The sequence below is a fragment of the Macrobrachium nipponense genome, chromosome 40, assembly GCF_015104395.2.
Source record: "Macrobrachium nipponense isolate FS-2020 chromosome 40, ASM1510439v2, whole genome shotgun sequence".
Classification (NCBI taxonomy): domain Eukaryota; kingdom Metazoa; phylum Arthropoda; class Malacostraca; order Decapoda; family Palaemonidae; genus Macrobrachium; species Macrobrachium nipponense.
The window spans coordinates 33,564,765-33,588,079 of NC_061101.1; the positions used below are offsets into that span (position 1 = coordinate 33,564,765).

The 23,315-nt window shown below is 47.1% G+C and overlaps 1 protein-coding gene across 1 annotated transcript in view; it reads right to left on the bottom strand.

Annotated features, from left to right (window-relative positions):
• LOC135212071 (signal recognition particle 9 kDa protein-like) overlaps positions 1 to 23,315 on the bottom strand; it is a 223,467-nt gene that overhangs the window by 15,445 nt on the left and 184,707 nt on the right. The window contains exon 2 of the mRNA XM_064245419.1: positions 16,546 to 16,614. Within this exon, the coding sequence (XP_064101489.1) occupies positions 16,546 to 16,614 (69 nt within the window). The remainder of the gene's footprint in view (positions 1 to 16,545; positions 16,615 to 23,315) is intronic.

The window sequence follows — 23,315 nt, forward strand, 5'->3', positions numbered from 1 at the left end:
TACGGCGATGGCTTGGCCTCTCAGAGCCTGGGAAAACGTATCGTCAGGAGAAAACGTTTTTCCCGAGGAGGGTTACGAACTCATACTGTAGGTAAGTGTCTGCCGCCACTGTGAACGTCGTCTGGGTGGGGCTGATCGACACCTGACAGGAGAGAGCCGATACCGCTCCGACTCATTCCAGTCCTCGTCGAGGTCGAAAACCTCAGGAGGACCGAAGGGGTATTTAAATACGGTGTGACGAAGACACGTAGAAACGCCTCTGTCGCAGTAGAGGAGGTGAAGTAGCTTGTTCGACCGTCCAGAACTGAGAGAGCCTTCTTGTCCGGAGACGAGAGACTACCTGGTTCAACACAGTCGGCAAGCTAAGCCGTTCGCGGCAGACCCACCGTCGATTTGGGTTCCCTCTCGGGCCCCAAAACGACTCGAGCCGAGACGTGGCTCTGCTGGTGGGAGCGGCGATCCTTCCCCGAGGTCATTGTGCTGACGAATCAGCGCCGTAACCTCGGCAAAGTTCCTCTGGATCTCGGAAGTCACAGCATCTTGCAGAGTGGGACCGTTAAGCCCTTCGAACAAGAGCATATTCCGAGAACCTTCCTCCTAAGAAGGGGGAACAGCGACAGCCCTCTCGTCCTTCCCATCCACTTGCGCATACGTCCTGGCCGGTCCAAGAACCGTGCCTGGCACGTAGGGCGTTGTGGTGGGATCATGAGGGGCGCACCCCTCACGATCACTCCTCAATACCTCGCTCCTCCCGGTGTAACCCGAGGAGGTTGAAGGTACGGGAGAGGCAGACCTGACGCTCCCTCGTTGCTCGCTGGCAGAACCAGCAGGCTTGGAGGGCTGCAGGCGATCGTCAACCGCGGTGGCGGATCGAGCTGCAGGCCTGGTCGAACCGTCTCGCTGTGGAGAACGGCTGGACTGAGCACAGCGGCCCCGATCTCGAGTGTCAGAAGAGCTGGTGCTGGTTTGCCGTACCCGGTCGCTTTCTGTGAGGGCGACGGTCAGGCGACCTGCAGGCTCCACTGTCACAGTGAGACCGGTGCTTGTCCTCACGGCACGTCACGTCGCTGGTTCCAGCCGTGGCTGGCACCGGCGAACGGGAGGACCTCTTCCCAGCCTCAGTCCGTGGTCGGTCGTGGACCGTCACGTCCCCGGGTAGCCAGCTGTTCGCCGCGAGAGTGAGAGCTGGTCTGGTGAGAGTCGCCTGAGCGGCTGTCACCAGTCTTCCGCCCCGTGCCGTGAACCTGACGCTGAGCGGACTCAGAGGTCTGGTTCCTGGCTGCACGGTCGCTGGTAGGCGACCGTACACTCGGTACTCCCCGACGAACGAGAGGCCGAGACGGACCCTGATGCAGTGGCAGAACCACTGACACCAGGCGAGGAAGTACCGGTGTTAGCCGGTACCCCTCTGGTCCCCGTAGTCTTCTTCCTTGCGGAAGAAGAGACGGCCCCGCTCCCGAAGGAGCAGGAGGACCAGCGGAAGGAACCCTCCCGTCCCACCGAGGTGAGACGGGTCCCGAGAATCTCCCGAGGGAGACTTCTTAGGAGGGAGGAGGCAACCTTCTTCTTCCTCGGCTGTGAAGCCTTAGAAGTCGAAGGGGAAGAGGCGGCAGCCGACGACGATGAAGAAGATGAAGACGACGACGACGACACCTTCCTCCTCTTCTTCGTCAGCTTCCTCAGGACAGACGTAAGATCTGCTATCCAGGGCGGAGCCGGGGCTGCTGTAGCCGAAGCCACAGGGCCCGGACGCACCTGTACAGACAGACCAAAGTCTGGGGTAGTACCACCACGAACAGGGACGACATCAGCAGGTTTATGGGCATCTCAGGAAACAGCAGGACCACAGCCAGCACCAAGCATCGGTAGGGACAGCCAGCGTCAGCAACGGCAGGGACAGCCAGCGGCTGAATGGCGGGAGGTACGGCAGGCAGCACCGGAAACACAGGAAGTGGAGCAGCAGTCAGCAACATCCTGGTACCGGCGGCAGGTCCAGGGGCGAGCTCTAGGGCAGCGGAAGTGTGGTCGCTGCAGCGCGGCAACCACGAGCGGCGGCGGCACGCCCCCCTCTCGGTACGGCGAACGGCACTTCACAGCGGCTGTAGGCAAGACTGTTACCACGTGAGGCGAGTACACCAGGTGAGAGGGACGTCGTCACCTGGTTGCGTGGTCACCACTCCATGGGTGACCGCAGTAGGCCCAGACATAGAACCGCAGCCCCTGGACACTAGCCCCCCCAACGCCCTGCAAATGGAAGGACGCCCATACCTCACCAAGGTCCACCCGGCGTGGCAGTAGCACCTGCGGAAATAACAGTAGTAGCGATTAATGGGGGGGAAGTCCCCTCGCGCGGGGGGGCGAGCCCTCTCCGAACGAGTGGAAGACCCCTAATACAATTGTACATCGGGCACCGAGCGCCCTCCCCCGCGCTCGACGGATCGGGCGAGAAGAACGCCGATAACCTCCCCCCCCCCAAGGGGAAGGGGAAGGCCATCTGTGGGAGATGAGCGGGGGGGGGGGTCTCGTTCCCCACCCCCGCACAGTACCCATGTACCCAACAACAATATAAGAGCCCGAGAGCAATCGTGCCATCGGCCCGAATGCAAGGGCATAAGGATCAATTCCCTGACTGAGCGGAACTTGAACCAAATAAATATTGATGCAATCAATAATAAGGAACAAAATGAAAATGCATCTTGCATACGATTCACTTCACAATGAATAGGGCTCGGATCGAGCGCATTTGCGCCCTAGGTACCGAGCGCAAGGGTGAAAGGATCAATTCCTTACCTTTATGGATCAAGGTTTCTGGAAACCTTGATCCATAATGAATTGGATGCAATCAAAATATATGAAAATGAAAAGACTACTGCGCTTGCGATTTCACTTCATACAAATAAAAAGGGGAAGGATCAATCCCCGGGAATCGCGGAAACATTGATCCCAGTAAACAATGCAATCTCAATAAAAAATGAAAATGAAAAAGAACTGCACTTGCGATTTCACTTCATTCAAAAATAAAAAGGGGGCGAAGGGTCAATTTACGGGTAAGCTCGGAAACTGATCCAAAAGAGGTATTGCTACAATCAAAATAATATATGAAAATGAAAAAGAATACTGTACTTGCGATTCCACTTCCATACTAAATAAGTTTCCGTGCCGAGCGCATTCGTTCGGCAACGGCATACAGGTCAAAAAAATATAAATGAAAAGAGCACTTACTTACGATTTTCATCTACACATTTCCAACCCAATATACGCTCTGAGCGAGTTGCTCCCGCCCTCGGCACCGAGCATACGCAATACGAGGATCATTCTTGGGAAAATGAATTCCCGCACTTACGCCCTTCAGTCCCGGCACTCGGGTAATCGGAGGGCGTGGTGACACCAAGATCCTTTAATTCACAATTGAATTCAATGAAATGATTGTACTACAATTCAGTTTCACTAGATAATTAGAAAAAACACAATCATGCGAAAGCAAACGACGATGGAAGCGGGCAGAGAGCGATGATACAAGTCCACACGCCAGCAGGCCGAAAGCAAAAGTGGTTTGTTTACCTACCAGTCGCCGCTGCGCGCGCCTGTCGGACAAGCAGTTAACTACCGAACCCCATTGTTCGAAAGCTTACGACCTATCCAGCTGCCGCTAGTACCTTCCTATTGTAAAATGGACCGAAGGTTTGTAGCCGTGTCGGAACAACAGAGAATTTTCAGGGGCTATGTCCACCAATTCTAGATCACTGGACGATGACAGAAGATGTTTTCCAACACTCCTGGGACAATCTTGAGCATTTATGTCTCTCCCACTTTCAGATTCCTTCACAAGATGATCGACAGTGTATTCATCCCCAATCTCAAGACAACCTTAGTGGCTCCTCATTGGCCACAAGCAGAGTGTTGCAATAGAACCTTTCAGACCTCCATTAGACCTCCATTCTCAGCCACTAGGTTATTGCCCTGACCTTTCCTTTTTTTACAAAACATTACACAGAAATTACAATCAAATTAGTTTAGAGTTAATAATTTAAATATGAAACAAGATATTAAAAAGTTTTTAACAACCACAATATGACCCATACCTTAAAATGATAAGGATCTGGATCTCTTTACATGGATGTGGAGAGTCACTGTTTGGAAGGGGAATCCCCTTCCCTAAAAGCAAGTACGTAGTAGCAGTCTCAGGATTTTTTTCCTTTCTTTGCCTTTATTCACTATAACTTTACTGGCATTCTTCTCTAAATCTGTCTAATGTGGTCTGCTGTTGGCATTTCTTCAACTGTTATCAATATACACAATTGAATCAAGAAACAGCCTTTTGCCAATGTCAGTTACCATAATTACCACAGTTTTATTAAGGGTTGTGTTATAGTTTGTCAACTTGTTAAGAATGTGCTAATTTTTAACATTAACTTTCATTAATAAAATAAATTTATATTCATCCATCACTCAATGAAGAGGAAAGTGTTAAGAAAGTTTTCTACTAAATTTATGGTTGTAGACGTGGCAGAGGAAACAAATATAATGTGCAGACTACAAAATATCTTGGACGAGCCAAAAAGCAACATCCGATATGTACTGGTAATATCACACCTTTACTTCATTTAATTTACTTACAAAACAAATCTCTGAAATGTTTCATTTAGCAACTAATAGCTTTGATGATGTCAGTAAATTGCAATCAGCTGATGATTTTGAGAATGTAAACCATTAGCAGAATGCAAATTCCATGTGTTTACTGTATTTAGAAATTATACTACAAATATGACAAAGCATGAAATATAATTTTTTCAAAGTAAACTGTATTTTTCCTAACTATACAAACCTGAGGTCATTTTTCATTTGAATTACTTTTGGCAAAGCTGGAAAAATGGCTGTTAAACTCTTGAACAAAGTGGTTAGGCAATAACTACCATCCAGTAGATGGGTATTCCAGTCTGCCCGGATGTAAACATTCCAGTTTGCCTTTCGGCCAAGGTTTCAGATGGAGGGGTGGCATGAGGCGGGCATAAGTGTAATGTAAAGGACCTCAGGTTTGTATGGTTAGGTAAAAACTTGATACTTCGTTAGGTATACAATAAAGTTTTGTACATACTTACCTGGCAGATATATACTTAGCTTAGGTCTCTGACAAGTCACGACAGAAAATTCAAAACTCGCGGCACACGCTACAGGTAGGTCAGGTGATCTACCTTACCGCCGCTGGTGGCGGATGTAAGAACCAGTCCCCCCTTTCTTGTCAGGTTATTTTCTTCCACCTGTCTCCTGAGGGGAGGCTGGGCGGGCCATCAATCGTATATATCTGCCAGGTAAGTATGTACAAAACTTTATTGTATACTAACAAATATCATTTTTGTACAAGAACTTCCCTGCCAGATATATACTTAGCTGATTGACACCCTTGGTGGAGGGAAAGAGACACATACTCACCTAGAAAGTGGGGACAACACATGTTAAAGGAATAAAAAATATAAACCTCTGGTTTCTTACCTGATTTAGGCAGAAGACTTGATAGTTACTGTCTATTAGTCTGCGTTGCCTAAAGAGTCTCAGCGAGGGCGTCGACCTATGGCTGAAGAACTCTTTGGGTCTACAATGGGAACTGAGTCCACTTACTTGGCAGAATCCAAGCAGGGTCTGGTCAATGGGGATCAACCTGCTTACATTGCCAGAGCCTATCACTACCAATTGCAAGGAGCCTCAGCACAACCGATCACCTAACCAATACTAACATTAGTATACGAAAGAAGGAGCTGCCTCCTGCAACCTCCTTCGTACAACCAAAAACTCAAACTTAAAACTAACAGGGAAAAAGATTAAAAAGGATGTGTTTCAGCTCCCTGCCCCAGCACTGAATCCGCCGATACGTAAGGGCCTAGCCCAAAACACTTTTCATACGTAATCGATACGTCCTTTAGGTAGTGATTGGAGAAGACTGATTCACACCTCCAAAAAGTGGCCTTCATGAGGTTTTGCAATGACAAATTCTTCTTGAAAGCCAAAGACGTCGCGATGGCCCGTACTTCGTGCGCCTTGACTTTCAGAAGACTAAACTGTTGCTGATTGCAAGAAGTGTGGGCTTCTCTAATAACATTCCTGATAAAGAATGAGAGGGCATTTTTAGATAAGGGCCTACTGGGGTCCCTTACAGAGCACCAGAGATGCTCTCATTAGCAGCAAGTCTTCTCTTCCTCTGAAGATAAAATTTCAGGCTTCTCACCGGGCAAAGGAGGATAAGCTTTTGATTTCGAAGCTCCTGGGCCACGGTGAAGAAGGGTTTTCATTTTTGGCTAGGAAAGCCGGAAGGAAAAGAAAAGGCAAACCGCGGAGCCTCCTTGGAAACTACCTCACCTTCTAGAGCCTGCAGCTCGCTGACCCTCTTCGCTGACGCTAACGCACAGAGAAAAAACTCTTCATCGAAAGGTCTCTGAACGAAGCTGTATGGGGAGGTTCGAACCTTGAGGACCTCAGGAAGAGCAGCACGACATCTAGATTCCAGCTAGGAACTAAGGAGGAGGTTCTTTTAACCGTTTCAAAAGATCTGATTAAATCATGGAGGTCCTTGTCTTCGGATATGTTTAATCCTCTATGACGAAAAACTGAGGAAAGCATGCTCCTGTATCCCTTGATGGTGGAGACAACTAACCCGCATTTTTCCCTCAGGAAGATAAGGAAATCTGCTATCTGAGTCACAGAGGTACTGGAGGAGGAAACTTTATGAGTCCTGCACCAACGTCGAAAAACATCCCACTTCGACTGGTAGACTCTAGATGTGGAAGGTCTACGTGCATTGCCAATAGCCCTTGCAGACTTTGCCGAAAAAGCCCTTAGCTCTGACGAGACTCTTGATAGTCCTGAATCCAGTCAGACTGAGAGCGGGGAGGTTTTTGTGAAACCTGTCGAAGTGGGGCTGTTTGAGCAGATCGACTCTTAGTGGTAGGGATCTTGGAACATCCACCAGCCATTCCAGTACCTCTGTGAACCAGTCGTGGGCGGGCCAGAAACGGAGCTATCAAAGTCATCCTTGCCCCCTCTGAAGCTGCGAAACTTCCTTAACGTTATCCCCTAGAATCTTGAAAGGCGGGAACGCTAAAGATCCAGATTCCTCCAATCCATCAGGAATGCATCTATTGCCACTGCTCTTGGGTCTGTAATAGGGGAGCAGTATAGATCTATCCTCGCATTCCTGGAGGTCGCAAATAGATCGCGATGGGGCCTGCCCCACGTCCATCCACAGCTCCTGGCATACGTCCGCGTGCAGAGTCCACTCTGAGGGAAGGACTTGATTCCTTCTGCTTAGCAGATCCGCTCTGACATTTCTTTCTCCCTGTACGAACCTGGTGAGAAGACTTATCTTCCTTTCCTCTGACCACAGGAGGAGCGATCTCGCTGTCTCGTACAGGGAGAAAGAGTGAGTCCCCCCTGTTTCCGAATGTAAGCCAGGGCTGTGGTGTTGTCAGAGTTTACCTGAACATATTTTCCCTTTACGAGGGGTTCGAAGGTCTTGAGAGCTAACCAAATCGCTGTTAGCTCTTTCTTGTTGATGTGCCAGGACACCTGATCCCCCATCCAGGTGCCTGACACTTCTCTCGACCGAGAGTAGCTCCCCAACCTATGTCCGAAGCGTCTGCATATAACACTAGGTTGGGGTTCCGAACCTGCAAGGAAAGGCCTTCCTTGAACAGTAGAGGGTCTAGCCACCAACGTAGATCCTCCTTTATCTCTTGCGAAATCTTGAACGCAAAGTCCAGACCTTGAGATCTTCGATCCCAGTTCCTCGTCAGGAAGAAACTGTAGGGGTCTGAGGTGCAACCTTCCTAGAGAAACGAATTGCTCCAGCGAGGAGTGTCCCCAACAGACTCATCCACTCCCTCGCTGTGCATACATCTTTCTCTAGAAGATTGCTACCTTCTCCGAACCTCGGGTTATCCTCTCTGGGGACGGATACGCCTGAAAAACCTGAGAAGCCATCAGAATCCCCCAGATAGATCGCTCTTGACTGGGGATTAGCTGTGACTTCTCGAAATTCACTAGCAAACCCAGAGAAGCTGCTAGATTCAACGTCAATCGTAAGTCCTCCAGACATTTCTCCTTGGATTTAGCCCTGATAAGCCAATCGTCCAAGTAGAGGGAAATCCTCACTCTCTCGAGATGAAGCCACTGGGCAACGTTCTTCATCAGTCCTGTGAATACTTGGGGGGCTGTGGAAAGCCGAAGCATATGGCCCTGAACTGAAAAACGTTCCCTCCCCACATGAATCTGAGAAATTTGCGAGAAGAAGGATGGATCGGCACATGGAAGTAAGCGTCCTGAAGGTCCAGTGACACCATCCAGTCCCCGTGGGACGAAGAGCTGCTAAGACTGATGAAGTCGTCTCCATAGCGAACTTCCTCTTCTTCACAAAGACATTCAGGGCGCTTCACGTTCCAGACCGGCCTCCATCCTCCTGAGTTCTTATGGAACTAGGAACAGACGGTTGTAGAACCCCGCGGAAGAGGTCCTGAACCATCTCTATTGCCTCTTTCTTAACATCAGCTCTACTGCTAGAGCGAGGGCTTGATTCATTAGTGCGGGTCTTTGTATTTGGCCACAGTGCTTGGAGGGTGGTGGTCAAAGGTGGTCTCGAGATAAAGGGAATGAGGTATCCCCACCCTCTGATGATAGCGAGGGACCAGTTGTCGCCCCCTTTCGTGCCCAGACATCTGCAAAGTCAGAAGTCTGGCACCCACAGTTGTCTGGAGGACACGAACTACTTCTTGCCCTAATAGACCGAGAGAAGGTCCTTCCTCTTCTAGGTGGTCTCGAACCTCTGGAGGAAGAAGAGCGAGACGAGGGGCCTCCTCGAAAGGGTTCTTGCCTACTTTGAGTCTCCTTCTTCGTCTTCTGTTGAAACGAAGGTTTCGGGATTCTAGCAGAGCGAGCCAGCATATCCTGAGTCGCTTTTGCTGACAACGAGCTGGAGATATCATTAATAATCTTCTTCGGGAAGAGTTGCAGAGAAAGTTGTGAATACACAAGGAAGCTCTCTGTGCGTGAGAAACCGCCTTGGTAAGAAAAGAGCAGAAAACGGCCTCTTTCTTTATTACTCCTGCACCAAAAAGTGAAAGCAATTTCCCCGGAACCGTCTCTCACTGCCTTGTCCATACAAGACAGAACTGCGTAAGGTCTTCAGGTGAAAGAGTGTCTTGCTCTTGAGTCCTCTTAGCAAGACTCCAAGGGTCCAGTCAAGAAAGTTAAAAACTTCTAAGACTCGGAACATTCCCTTCAGAAGGTGATCCAACTCGCTCATACCCCACGTCGTCTTCGCAGAATTCAGCGCCGAGCGACGTGCGGAATCAACCAACGAAGAGAAGTCCGAGTCTGCTGAAGAGGGAAGAGTCAGACCCAAGGGCTCTCCTGACTCGTACCAGAACCCCATCTTACCCGTCAGTTTGGACGGGGGAAAAGAAAAAACGGTCTTGCCTTTCTCTTCTTTTGATACCAACCAGTCGTCAAAGTTCTTAAGAGCCTTCTTCATCGACACTGTCGGCTTCATCTTAACGACTGAAGACTTCTTAGCTGTATTGGTCGTTGAAAATAAGGACGGAGGAGACGGAGGAGCAACAGCCGAAAGAGACTCCCCAAAATCTTGCAAGAGGAGGTCTGTCAGTCTCTTATGAAGAAACCGAAAAGCATCCTTAGGCAAATCTTCCTCAGAATCCCCAATAAATTCTTCCGAAGAATGACGTTTAGAAGTTCTACTGCCCGGAGGAGAGCTAATCCTTGGAGAGCGCCTGTTCGGAGAGCGCCTACTGGGAGAAAATCCACTGGGAGAGCGCTTACATGGGGAGCGCCTACCAGGAGAGCGCCTAGTTTGAGAGCGCCTCCTAGGAGAACTCCTACCAGGAGAGCGCCTACTTGGAGAGCGCCTACCAGGAGAGCACCTACTTTGAGAGCGCCTCCCAGGAGAGCGCCTACTTGGGGAGCGCCTGCTAGGAGAGCGCCTACTTGGGGAGCGCCTACTAGGAGAGCGCCTACAAGTGGAAGCTCGCCTGTCGGAAACAAATTCTAAATCCACAGAAGAGCGTCTGGATAAGGGAGAGCGCCTATCAGGCTCTCTGCGCCTGCTAGGCTCTTGGCGCCTGCCATCCTCAATACGCCTGCCAGGCTCTTGGTGCCTATCAGGCTCAAAACCCCTTAACAGGCTCTTGACGCCTGCCACGGGGAGAGAAAACATCCACACGAGGATTCCCTGTCAGAAGCGCGGCGCTTACAAGGCTCTGAGCGCCTATCCAATCGGGAGTGATCCAACGGAGAAGAAAGCTTCCATTGCCGCCTACAAGGCTCTTGGCGCCTACTAGGCTCTTGGCGCCTACTAGGCTCCGAGCGTCCGTCAAAAGGAGAGTGGCCACCAGGATGAGAACTCTTCCTTCGCTCCTGACGAAAACGAGGCTCTTGACGTCTGTCAAGCTCTTGACGCCTAATTGAAGAGGAGCAGAAATCCTGAGGAGAGAGCCTGTCCGGCTCCTTACGCCTGACATGCTCACAACTCTTGCTGGGGAGAGAGGAGAGGCCTACTCGGAGAAAGATCCCGAGCTCAGCCTGCATTTCTTTGACTTCCTGCTACCAGGCTCAAAAACTTCTTATAGCCAGAGGAGATCTAGCAGAAGGAACGTTCTTAGACTTCTTCACAGGAAGTGAGGCGTCCTTCCGACGATGAGAAGTCCCGGCAATAGACTCCGCTAAAGCCGAAATCTGCACCTGCAGACCCGCCAGGATACGCACAGGAGACCTCTTAAACTCCTCTACAGGGGACGAAGTCCGAGAGCGAACAGAAGCGTAAACAGAAGAAATCTTGGTTCTCTTGCGTTCCACTTCTGGTTCTTCCGCGAAGGATTCGGGGTGCTGAAGGAAGGGCGCAAGGAGCCTTCCAGGGCCTCTTGAGAGGGCGAGACGACTCCGAGGCGCTCCATCTACGCTTAGGAGAAGGCGACGAAGATGAAGAGAAGCACTGGCGCAATAAAATCCTTCTTGGTTCGATCAGAGGCAGCCTGGGAACGAGCAACAGGATCTGCCAAGGGGACGCCTGACCGGTGGGGGTTCTCCCTAACCTTCCTGCGGCTTTCGACTTTCCTCCTCCACTGGGTCTGGGAGTCTGGAAGAGGTCTAGGCCTGGAAGCGTTAGTGAGCCGGTCAGACGCACCCTCCACTGCACTAGGGGCACTGCACTGATCACTTGCACTATCATCACTCTTACCTTGTCGAGAGCAAGGAGGATCTCCTTACTCCTGATCGAGGCTCTCCCAGAAGCAACTTTTCCGAAAACGAATCTTCGGGTTCAAAGCTTGGGCGCAGGGGCTGAAACCGGAGAAGGCAACTACTTCTACTACAGGATTCTCAGCGTCACTTCACTCACCCTCGATCTACTAGAGCTCCTTGAAGAAGCCTTGCGCACCCTATCCTTCTCTAACTTTCTCACATAAGAAGAAAAGAGCCTTCCACCATCCTCATCCAAATTCTTACACTCTTTGCAAGGATTAATAAAAGAGCATTCATTCCCTCTACAAGATGTACATACAGAGTGAGGATCTAATCCAGCTTTAGGAAGCCTAACTTTACATTCCTTCACTGCAACAAAAACCCTAAATAAACTAGGTTTCTTAACTTCAGAATCATCCATGATTATATATATTGTAAGAGAAATCCAAAAGAAAAATCCAAAAAAACAATCCAAAAAGCGTTTATGCCAAGCCAACAAACAAAGGAGGGTACTTCACCAAAATCCAAATCGTTGGCAACGAGAACGAATTTAACTATCGTAAGGACTGAACAACAGGTGTTGTCCAGCCGGCGACAGAAAATAATCTGACAAGAAAGGGGGACTGGTTCTTACATCCGCCACCCAGCGGCGGGTAAGGTAGATCACCTGACCTACCTGTAGCGTGTGCCGCGAGTTTTGAATTTTCTGTCGTGACGTCAGAGACCTAAGCTAAGTATATATCTGGCAGGGAAGTTCAAGTACAAAAATACAATTTACTTTAAAAAATTGTGATTTGTTCCTACACAATATACACATTAGCATTAGGAAGACTCACTGGTTGGAGGGAGGAATCTGAGTGAATTTCTTTGAACTGACTGGAGTTTGCCACACCTGGGCTACTCCTCCTGGTTAAGGAAATGAGGAGGAATCATAACTCATATGAAAAAAGACTGAAGAATCTCAAGAGTCGGAGGCAATAAGGCAAAGACCCAAAAAGGGTTTGACTTAATGGCAGTCTCTCCTTCCTCCCCTTGCTAGAGGAAGGAGCAAGACTGCTTCAATGTTTCTTGAAAGAAAAATAAAATGGGAGCTCCATGTGTAGTCTTACCGCATCAGACACCAGTTCCACCTAGTGTAGGTTTGAATCCTATTCTCATCCTGAAGGAAGAGAAGGAAGACGAGGAAGGAGGAGGAGAGGCCAGTCAATCTCGTGAACCCTCTCACTTTCAGAACCCCACCTTAAGTGAGATGCTACCTGTTCTGTTAGAGGAGCCAGGTAAGAAAACTACTTGTTGAGCAACCACCACAGGTCCAAGAGAACAAAGGTTCCAAGGACTTGTGGGCAAAGACTCGAAGGTAGGAAGATATAAATAAATCTGGTCTGATGAAACCACATCTTTGCTTCCAGGCCGACAAATTCTTCCAGAATGCAAGGGATGGACTAAGCCTTTGGCTTAGTGAGTTCTCAGTCAGAATATACAGTTGTTAACACCAGTTGTAGAGTACGCTCTTCCAATTGTTTCACAAAGCCAGAACAAAAGATGTGTCCGAGACACTTCTTCCTTGGGCGAGAAGTACTAGCAAAAAGTGCCATCGACATTCAGGTTAGAAATATAGTGTCTTTGGAAAGCACCTCAACACTCAACAGGACAAAGCAGTGACGGATTATTGAGTTGCAAAGTCCAAAAGGGAGAAGAGTATAGTTCAATATTCAAACCTGGCAACAGGTGCCAGAGGGTACGGAATTTGCTACGACATCCGAGACGCAGTTGACTTAACGATCCCCATTCCATTTTTTTAATGCTTACAACCATGTAGGTCCGTGAAGAGAGACTATTCTCTTCGCCAATGCCGGAGCAAGACAGTAAATGGACTTGAGTCAGATCTCTGCCTTGACGACTAATGCAAGGGTGTGTGTGGGCCAAGAGACATACAGTGGACCCCCCGTATTCGCGTTCTCACACATTCACGGATTTCTCTCGGGAAAGTTTCCCTGCATTATTCGCGGAAAATTCGCGCATTCGCGGTATTTTTCTATGATAAATATCCACAAATTCCTGGTTTTTTTTATGAATTTCATCATAAAATGCACTTTTTGTGATAAAACTATTAAAAAAACCATGTAGGAAAATTTTTAGTGGGTTTTTCTTGAGTTTTAACTAACGAAATAGGCTGTTTTTAGCATTTTTATAGGGGTTCCAAACATTCGCGGGTTCTAACTATTCACAGGGGGGTCTGGTACGCATCCCCCGCGAATACGGGGGGACCACTGTAAACCCTAAAACAAGAGTCGTATGGCGTCCAAGGGCCTGAGGACCCTGCGAGGCAAGACTGACTGAAACTTCTCATTGGTAGCTAAATCTTGACTGAGAAGAAAAGACTACCTTCAGATGAAGGACTAAGCCAAAAGTGGATTTTGGTCTTTCAGCTTAATTGGAAAAGAAAATTGTGGCCAAGAAGACGAGGAAGTCAATGACCTGTTGAAGAGCGGCTCTGACCAGAGATAGAGTCCTGTCAATGACACCAACCAATGAATACAGCTCTAATCCCTGTATTACTGCAGTCAGAAGACTGAAAGAGACGTTCAGTAATTTCCGTTGCTGCTTGACGAGAAAGCCTATGCTAGCAAGGAAAGCTAGTCTCCAGTCATGAAGGCACAGGGATTGTCCTGCCTGACAAACTGTTCCATGTGTCACAGACACAAAAGACTGGGTCAGGGAAGAAATTCTCTCAGTGCCTCTGAAGCAGAGCTAGCAGGTCAGGTGAAAGGCGAAGTCTTCCAGCATTCATCCTCAAATTTGGGATGGAAAAGGCTTGCTGAACCCTTTGCAAATTAGATAAATACGTAGAGGTAGTCCCATAAAAGTCAGCATGCATCATCATAACAGCCCATGGGTCAGGTGTGATGGAGCAGAAGACCTACAGACTTCTGTTCTGCTGAACGGCAAACAGAAAGATGATAGGGAGTCCTCGACTTGAGCTACCTTCAAAAAAGAACGAGTGAAGGAAACATTCTGCCCCAATCACTCGAATCCAGACGCTGAGCTTGCCTCCCAATACATGCCAACCCAGAAATGTATTTGGCTGACAGAACTATCTAGTATGCATGACCCTCATGTTTGTTGGCATATGCCACTACTGTGGTGTTGTTGCTCTACAATAACACTGATTGTCTCTAACAACCGATCCTGACACAATCCTGATACTCTCAGAAGGCTAGAAAAGCTGCCTTGAGTTCCAGGTTGTTGATAAGAAGGCACTTATTGTCTCGGTTGCACACCTCGAATAGGTTATGGGCGCGTACCTATCCCTCATACAGTGCATCTGAGAACAGAAGCATGTTGTGAGGGGAATATGCAAGCACGTTCAAAGGTGCCTGTCGATCAAGCCCTCGGTCTGAATCCTTCCTGCCCTGAGAAGGAAAATGATTAAAGGCTGGAAGCAAGCCTCCTTCATATTCTACTAAAGAGAGTGAAGGGGAAGCTGCCTCAAGGGAAGGCTTCTGTGGTGTCGACAGGAGACCATAGACGACGAGCTCTAGCCGAGTCACTCCTGAATCGGGAACACAGAAGAGGAGATGGAATGGTAGTTCGATGAAAGATGACGAGACCTGGAAGAAAGCAGATACTTCTTCTGAAGGATATCCACTACCAGGTCCCAGCTATGTTGCTGTTAAGTCTTCATTGAGGTATCTGCAGAAGAAGACTGCCCATTATGTGCATTCTCTTCCCTCTCTTTCCTTCTCGATGGTAAAAGGGTTGAAAGACACACATATGTGCACTTTCCAAGAAGAAGGCAGTGTTTCTGTGATTGCCCTTCAAAGTCTGAGACTTCTTAGGATACCAAGAAAGGGCTGCCCTGACCCTATGGTCGAGCCAAATGGTTACGAAGACCCAAAGGTCTTAGCCATTGCCCAGAGGACAAGACAGTCTGTCAATTCTCTGAGAGAGAAGCAGAACCAAGTAAAGGACCAATCCTATGGGTCACAACAACTCAAAACTTACAAGTCTGGAGATCCAAATTAGGACAAAGTCCCTCTTCTTAACACCAGAAAAGCCCACAGGTTGCTGTCTCGTGTTGGGTAGAATTCCTCCCTCCCCCCCAATTGAGACAGTCTCCATAAGGCAAAGTCCTCTCTCTCCATGAAGGATCACATTCGCAAAGTTAAGCCTCACAGGAAGAGAAGGATCACAGATCCTGTCACGAGACTGCCTGGAGACATATCATGGTGCCATGCTCTCCAGGCTCACCGTTTCTTGCTGTGAGAGGAATGTCCTTCGCGGCAAGGAAAGCAGCAAGAGAACCAAGTCTGGATGAAGCAGAGACAGAACAAACTGCAGTCGGTATAAGGCCCCTAAAGGAAGAAGAATCACTTCCGTCAATCCAGAGGAGGGGGAAGAGAGCATGGTTGGGCATTTCAATTGAATGAACTCTGACTAAAATGCCTTGCTAGCAAGAACTGCTGTGACCCTATTGAAACTCCTGTTCCCTCCCCGAACTGCAAGGGCTTTGAGCAGTGAAAATCATTCACAGGGAAAGGTCACGGTCCCCTTATCCCCGAGATCATTGTGCTGACAAATCTCAAATCTCTGCAAAATGAAAATCGAGGATGTACGCTTCCTGAGGAAGACCTACATAGCCTTCCAGGCTGCAATACTTTTGATCTTGTCTCCTTGAAGGGAGAATCTTGACAGACCTCAAGAAACCTTCTTCGACTACTCAGGTACATGACGAAAAGATCCAAGAATCAATCCCGAGTAAAACCTTGTTGTTGAACTCCGACAACAGACAAACTCTTCAAAGCCCTCTCTGTTTGCCTCACATCTCTCAGACCAACCAAGATTACAGGTAGGAAGAAAAAGCACTCCTACCTGTCCTGCCAGAGGAAACTAGCAGGGGGAAGGAGGGTGCTTATGCTGTGAAGAGAGCAGAAAGTTTGCTCAAACAGAGTTGAGCACTTGATTTGGCCAATCACGTGAACACGATCTGAGACTGGGCAGCGAGCAGGGTGAGTGGGTCAAGCTAAGACGAGAGAGCCTAGTCGAGCCTCAACCTATCACTTAAACACTATCGGGGGCTGGGTGGGGTATAACTCGCCTGCCAAGAAATAGAGCTGTTCTCAGAAAATGCTCAAATCTCTCTCTTGAGGCCAAAGCCTCTCAAAAAGGCTCAAAGGAGGATCTGTGTCTGCTATCCTGAGTACTGAGAATTTCAAAATTTAAGTTGCTGCACAAATGGAAAGTATAAAGCTATGTAATAACTTGGTAGGTTACTTATATGAGACTGAAGATTACTAGGATACTCACAGCTCTGTCATCAGTAACTTTAACCTTCAGGCAAGTATTGCTGTGATCATATTTCATGGTACATCTTGTCTGAAAATCAAGCATCATCATCATTAGTTCAATTGCACTGCAATGTAAAAAACAGGTTCACACTTATAGCTTAGATTAAAACTATAGTATACAATGCTTCTAAGCTAGTTAAGTTAACAGACACAAAATACAATAATTTTAAGAACCTATTAAAAATATTAAAATATACATTTTCAAAGGCTCATTTTTTTTTTTTGTAATTCAATTAAAACATTAACATTTAGCGATACATTTCTATATTAACTATCTGTCGGCACATGGGATTTGTATCCTATAAAATTCTAGATCACTGGACGATGACGAAGATGTTTTCCAACACTCCTGGGACAATCTGAGCATTTATGTCTTTCCCACTTTCAGATTCCTTCACAAGATGATCGACAGTGTGTTCATCCCAATCTCAAGACAACCTTAGTGGCTCCTCATTGGCCACAAGCAGAGTGTTGCAATAGAACCTCTCAGACTCCATTCTCAGCCACTAATTTTATTGCCCTATCCTTGCCTTTTTATACAAAATGAGGTTATTATGATATAACAAAGTTTCATGTATACTTTACCTGGCAGGTAATATATAGCTATATTCTCTGTTCGCACTGGCAGAATTTTCAAAACTCGCGGCAACCGCTAGATCACTGGTAGTTCAGGTGATCGCCACCCCGCTCCCGTGGCGCTGGTGCTCGGAATCATCCCCATTTTCCTCAGATTTTTCTCTGAACCCTGTCTTCTGAGGGGAGGTGGGTGGGAATTAATATATACCTGCCAGGTAAAGTATACATGAAACTTTGTTATATCATAATAACCTCATTTTCATGTATGACACTTACCTGGCAGGAATATATATAGCTGATTGACACATTTGGAGGTGGGTCAAAGACAGCAACATGTAAAGAGTTTTAAAAATTTAAAATTCAAAATACTCTTAGATTCCTTACCTGCTAAGGTAGCTGGACTTCAGCATTCTGCATCTTAGCCTGCTAAACCTTAGTAGCTTCCAACTAGGACGGGACCTATTAGTTGATGAAGCTAATTACAAGGGTGCTTGACAACTGGACGTGGGACCAATTTGTTGACAGGAACCCTAGCCCTCTCTTACCACGGGCATTCATGCTAGGATAAGTTAGACCACCTGAACCACACACAAAACTAACCTAACACACTACACTTCACAGACTGAAGAGGAAATAACCCTCTCAGACAACCATAAAAACAACACCACTTCATTAAAATACCTAGCATGTTAGTAAGTTATGGGTGGAAATTCCTTTGCCCAATACTGCTCCTGAGGATACATATGGACCCAACGTTTGACAATTGTCAAACGTTGTTTTGACGTTTCTAAGGTAATGACTTGCAAACACTGAATTAGTCCTCCAAAACGTCGTTTCAATGATATATTTGAGGGCCATTATTCTTTTTAAAAGCCAAGGAAGTAGCTACTGCTCTCACTTCGTGCGCCTTAACCTTAAGGATGCCGAAATTTTCTTCTTGGCATAACATATGAGATTCTTTAATTAGTTCCCTAAGGAAAAAGGGCAATTGCATTTTTGGTCATTGCCTCTGCTAGGATTCTCACAGAGCACCACAGTGATTCTGAAGTTCCTCTAATCTTACTGGTTTTCTCCATATAACTAGCGCAATGCCCTTACTGGACAAAGAACTCTCTCTTGTTCCTGTCCTACTAAATCTGAAAAGACCCATAATTTCAAAAGAACCTTGGCCATGGATGAGCTGGATTCTCGTTCTTGGCCAAGAACCCTCCTGAAATGAGCAAACGCCTTGTCATGTTTCCAGCCAATATGTTTGCTAATTGCTTGCAGCTCACTCACCCTTTTAGCTGTGGCCAAGGCCACCAAAAAGATGGTCTTTTTCGAGATATCTCTCAACGAGGCTTGATCCATCGGTTCGAACTTACTAGTTCCTAAGAATTTCAGGACCACATCGAGATTCCAGGAAGGCGCTCTGTATTGGAGTTCCTTCCTTGTTCCAAGGACCTTATGAGGTCTCTCAGATCTAGATTATTTGTAATATCTAAACCTCTATGTCTAAATACTGAGGCCAACGATACTCCGATACCCTTTAATCGTCTGAGTTGACAATCCTATTTCCTTCTTTAAATATAAAAGGAAGTCGGCAATTTGGGTCACAGAGGTACTGGATGAAGAAATCTTCCGACTCTTGCACCACTTACGAAAGATTTCCCACTTCGCCTGGTCACACCTTAATAGTAGAGGCTCTTCTAGCTCCGGCCACCGCTCTGGCCGCCTCTCTATGAAAACCCCCTCGCTGACAAGTCTTTCGATAGTCTGAACGCAGTCAGACCCAGAGCGAGGGTGTTCTTGTGGTACCTGTTGAAGTGAGGCTGTTTGAGTAGATCTACTCTTGCTGGAAGTGTCCTTGGCACATCTATTGTCCATTCCAGTACCTCTGTGAACCAATCTCGGGCCGGCCAGTAGGGAGCTATGAGAGTCATTCTTGTCCTTGACTCTCCCTGAATTTCTTCAAAACCTTTCCTAATATCTGAACGGGGGAAAGGCTACACGTCTAGCACCCCGTCCAATCTAGAAGAAAGGCGTCTACTGCGACTGCTTGACGGTCTGGGACTGGAGAGCAATAAGTCGTCAATCTCTTTGTCATTGCTGTCGCAAACAAAGTCCACAACTGGGCGACCCAACCCAAAATTTCCATCAGACTCTGGCATACTTCAGATGAAGAGTCCATTCTGTTGATAGAAGTTGACCTTCCCTGCTCCAACAGGTCCGCTCTCACAATTCTTCTCCCCTTGAATGAATCTGGTGAGAAGGGTTACGCTTTCCTTCTCTGCCCAAAGAAGGATCTCCTCCGCCAACTTGCAAAGAGAGATTGAATGTGTCCCTCCTTGTTTGCGGATTGTACGCCAGAGCTGTGGTATTGTCCGCGTTATACTTGCACACCTTGTTGCGAAATCACCGCGTTGAAACTCTTTCAAAGCCAAGAAAATCGCCATCAGTTCCTTCCTGTTTATATGCCAAGCCGCTCCTCCTTGCTCCAACGACCTGAAACTTCTTGATGTCCGAGAGTCGCTCCCCAGCCTGCGTCCGACGCGTCTGAGAACAATACATGGTCTGGGTTCTTTTGCTGGAGCGACGCTCCCTTCGCTAACTTCCCGGAGTAGCCACCACCGCAATCCTCTTTGATCTTGCAAGGAATTCGAAACGGGAAGGAATCTGGTTGCAATTTTTCTTGGCCAGACTTGGTTCAAAATATTTGTAGGGGTCTCATGTGAAGCCTTCCTAGAGAAACGAACCGTTCCAGGGACGAGAGGGTCCCCAGTAAGCTCATCCACTCTCGTGCCGAACATTGTTCTTTCTCTAGAAAGGCTTGAAACTTTCCGGGATGCACTGCTCTTGTCTGTTGGGAGACGGAAAAGCCCGAAAAGTCACTGAGGAGATCAGAATCCCCAAATAAACTAGCTCCTGATTGGGGGTCATATTCGACTTTTCTAAGTTCACCATCAGCCCTAACTCTTTCGTTAATGTTAACGTCATTTCTAAGTCCTCCAGACATTGCTTTCTTGATTGGGCTCTTATGAGCCAATCGTCCAGGTATAGAGACACTTATTCCTAGAATGTGTAGCCACTTCGCCACGCTTTGCCATCACTCTTGTAAAAACTTGTGGGGCTGTGCACAGTCCAAAGCAGAGGGCTTTGAACTGAAAGACCCTGTTCTGGATCACAAATCTCAGGTACTTCCTGGATCCTGCATGAATTGGGGGGGATATAAAATATGCGTCTTGAAGGTCCAGGGTAACCATCCAGTCCCTGGAGTACCGCTGCCAGTACTGAATCGGTCGTCTCCATCGTAAATTTTGTCTTCTCCACAAATAAGTTGAGTTGACTTACGTCCAGTACTGGTCTCCATCCCCCCGAGGATTTCGCTACTAAAAATGTTATTGTTATAATACAATTAAGTTTGTTCATACTTACTGGCAGATATATATATAGCTGTATATGAAGTCCGACAGAATTTAAAAATTCGCGGCACACCCAGTGGGCGGCCAGGTGGTAGTACCCATTCCCGCCGTGGGAGGCGGATATCAGGAACTATTCCCATTTTCTATTCATATTTTATCAGTGCCACTGTCTCCTGAGGGGGAGGTGGGTGGGCACTTTAATTATATATATCTGCCAGGTAAGTATGAACAAACTTAATTGTATTATAACAATAACATTTTGTTCATGAAACTTACCTGACAGATATATATAGCTGAATCCCACCTTCGGATGGTGGGAAGAGACAGAATAGGATTTTTTGTTTTTTGGGAAACTTAAATTAAGTAAATGATATCATCTTAGTTCCTCACCTGTTAGCATAGCCGACGTTCGTGATTACTGTCACCAAAGTCTGCTTCTGCGTTACTAGAGTTGCCAGCGAGGTAGAGACCTGTAATGCTGGTGCGCTCTAAATGATCTATCAACGGGGGCGTGACCACAATGTGACTAGGACCATATGACCATACTTCTAGAGGGCAATGAAGCTAAAACCACCACCTGACCTAACCTATCAAAGTTAGTTCCATAACTTCTAGGCTAAAGAAAAGGAACGCGCCTCAAGCGACCAACCCTTCAAAGTTAAAAGCACACCTATCCCTTTTCTATAGGATAGGATTCGTGTTGCTTCCTGCCCCCAATAATATATCTACGGATATGTATGGTCCTAGCGACTTACGGATCTGAAATGTCGTCTTCACATCCCGTCGGGAGTGTGAAGCAAACACAGAGTTGCTTCGCTAAAGCGTGGCACTCAGGATGTTACTGAGTTGTCACGCTCTGTTGAAATGCTTCCGAGGCCGCGCCCTCACCTCTTGAGCATTCATATTAAGAAAAAAATCTCAAAAAATCTTTATGCAAAACATAATGAATGAGACCTCTTAAAAGAACTCCTTGGCTATAATGCCAGTGGGTGTTCTTGGAAATGAACCAGTCTGGTCTTTTACGGAACACCGCAGATTGTCGAGTGTGAAGCGAAACACAGAGTTGCTTCGCTAAAGCGTGGCACTCAGGATGTTACCGAGTGTCATGCTCTGTTGAAATGCTTCCGAGGCGCGCCCTCACCTCTTGAGCATTTATATTAAGAAAAAATCTCAAATCTTTATGCAAACACAATGAATGAGACCTCTTAAAAGAACTCCTTGTCTATAATGGCCAGGGTGTTTTTGGACATGAACCAGTCTGGTCTTTTTACGGAACACGCAGATTGTCCGTTGACCTTGGACTTTCTATAGTTTTATCAAGATAAAACTTGAGAGACCTTACAGGGCACAGGACTCTCTAATGCCCTTGCCCAATAATTTGTGCCATACCCTTGGTCTCCAAGCCTTCGGGTCAAGGTTAGACAGGTTTTCGTTCTTATCAAGAACGGAATGCTTAGAGGACAGACCGCATTATGTCCTTTAAAGCCAAAACCTCTGATGATGGCTAAAACCTCACTAACCCTCTTTGTCGTGGCTAGAGCGGTTAGAAATATTAGCCTTTCTTTTGGTCACGTGTATTAAGTTCGCAGAAAGGATAGGTTCGAATTGCTTTTTTGGCATCAGAAACTCAGACTACGTCTAAGTTCCATGCCGGAACCTTTGATCCGAGAATTTTAAGATCTCCACAGACCTCAAAGATCGTGAAGCTTGTTGTTTGACAGAACCGAATCTCTGAGCCTAGAGGCCGTCAACAACATATTTGCATATTCTACAATAGTTAGGACTTCTAGCTTATCTCATTAACTTCAGACGGAAAGATAGAACCATAAGGAAACTTCACAGAGGTCGAGGTTGGAGGAACAGTCATTTCCTTCACTATCTCCAGAAACGGCCTCCTCCGATTGAACACTGAAAATAGGCAGCACTGCTTTGCCTTGGCCAAGAGGCTGCCATTACTCTTGAAGATCTTATCGCTCTGAACCGTTGAAGACGAAGGTAGATATTGAATGCAACCTACGTCTTCACAGACAAATCGAGAGAAGGTTCTCAAGATTCTGAACCTGTGCCTACAAATGACTGAAAACGCTAACCGCTATTTCATTGCTGTCCGGTGAGAAAGTCGTAGTTTTGCAATGAAAGCGGGGCGTTCTTCAGTAATAAAACACAGGGGAAAGCTGCCTGAAGAACTGCTTCTCATGGGCTGAACATTTGGAAGTAGAGCTGTCAGGTCGGAGAGTAGGCGATGTCTTTTGACATATCTGTTAATTCGGGTTGAACAATGAACAATTGTACACCTACGAATATGAGATATTTTAAAGACAAACCCAGATGTCTGCAAAATCATTCGCATTAGTCGCAGTGTGATGCAGCGGGAGACTTTTGTACAGACTTCTGTTACCGTGCGTTAAACAGAAAGATGAAAAAGTCTAAGAGATATCTCTGTTGAAAATTCTCGCATATCGAAGGCGATGGAATCTATCGTCACAGCAGTAGATGGTCCTTCATAATTGCGAGAAACCCCGTTAATCAGAGACCTAAGTTCATGAATTGTTGGGCAGAGATACGGTTCGGTAGTCAATCAAAGCAGGAGAGAGAGAGAGACATAACCAAACCGTGCATCTCCGAGCCAGCTGATACTGAGCTGCTATCATGGCAGTTCAATACGCAGTAGCTGAGCTTGAGCTCCCGCTGACTCGTCATCCCGAGTTGCCAGGTAATTCCATATTCCACAAAGAATGCGTTCGGCTAGAAC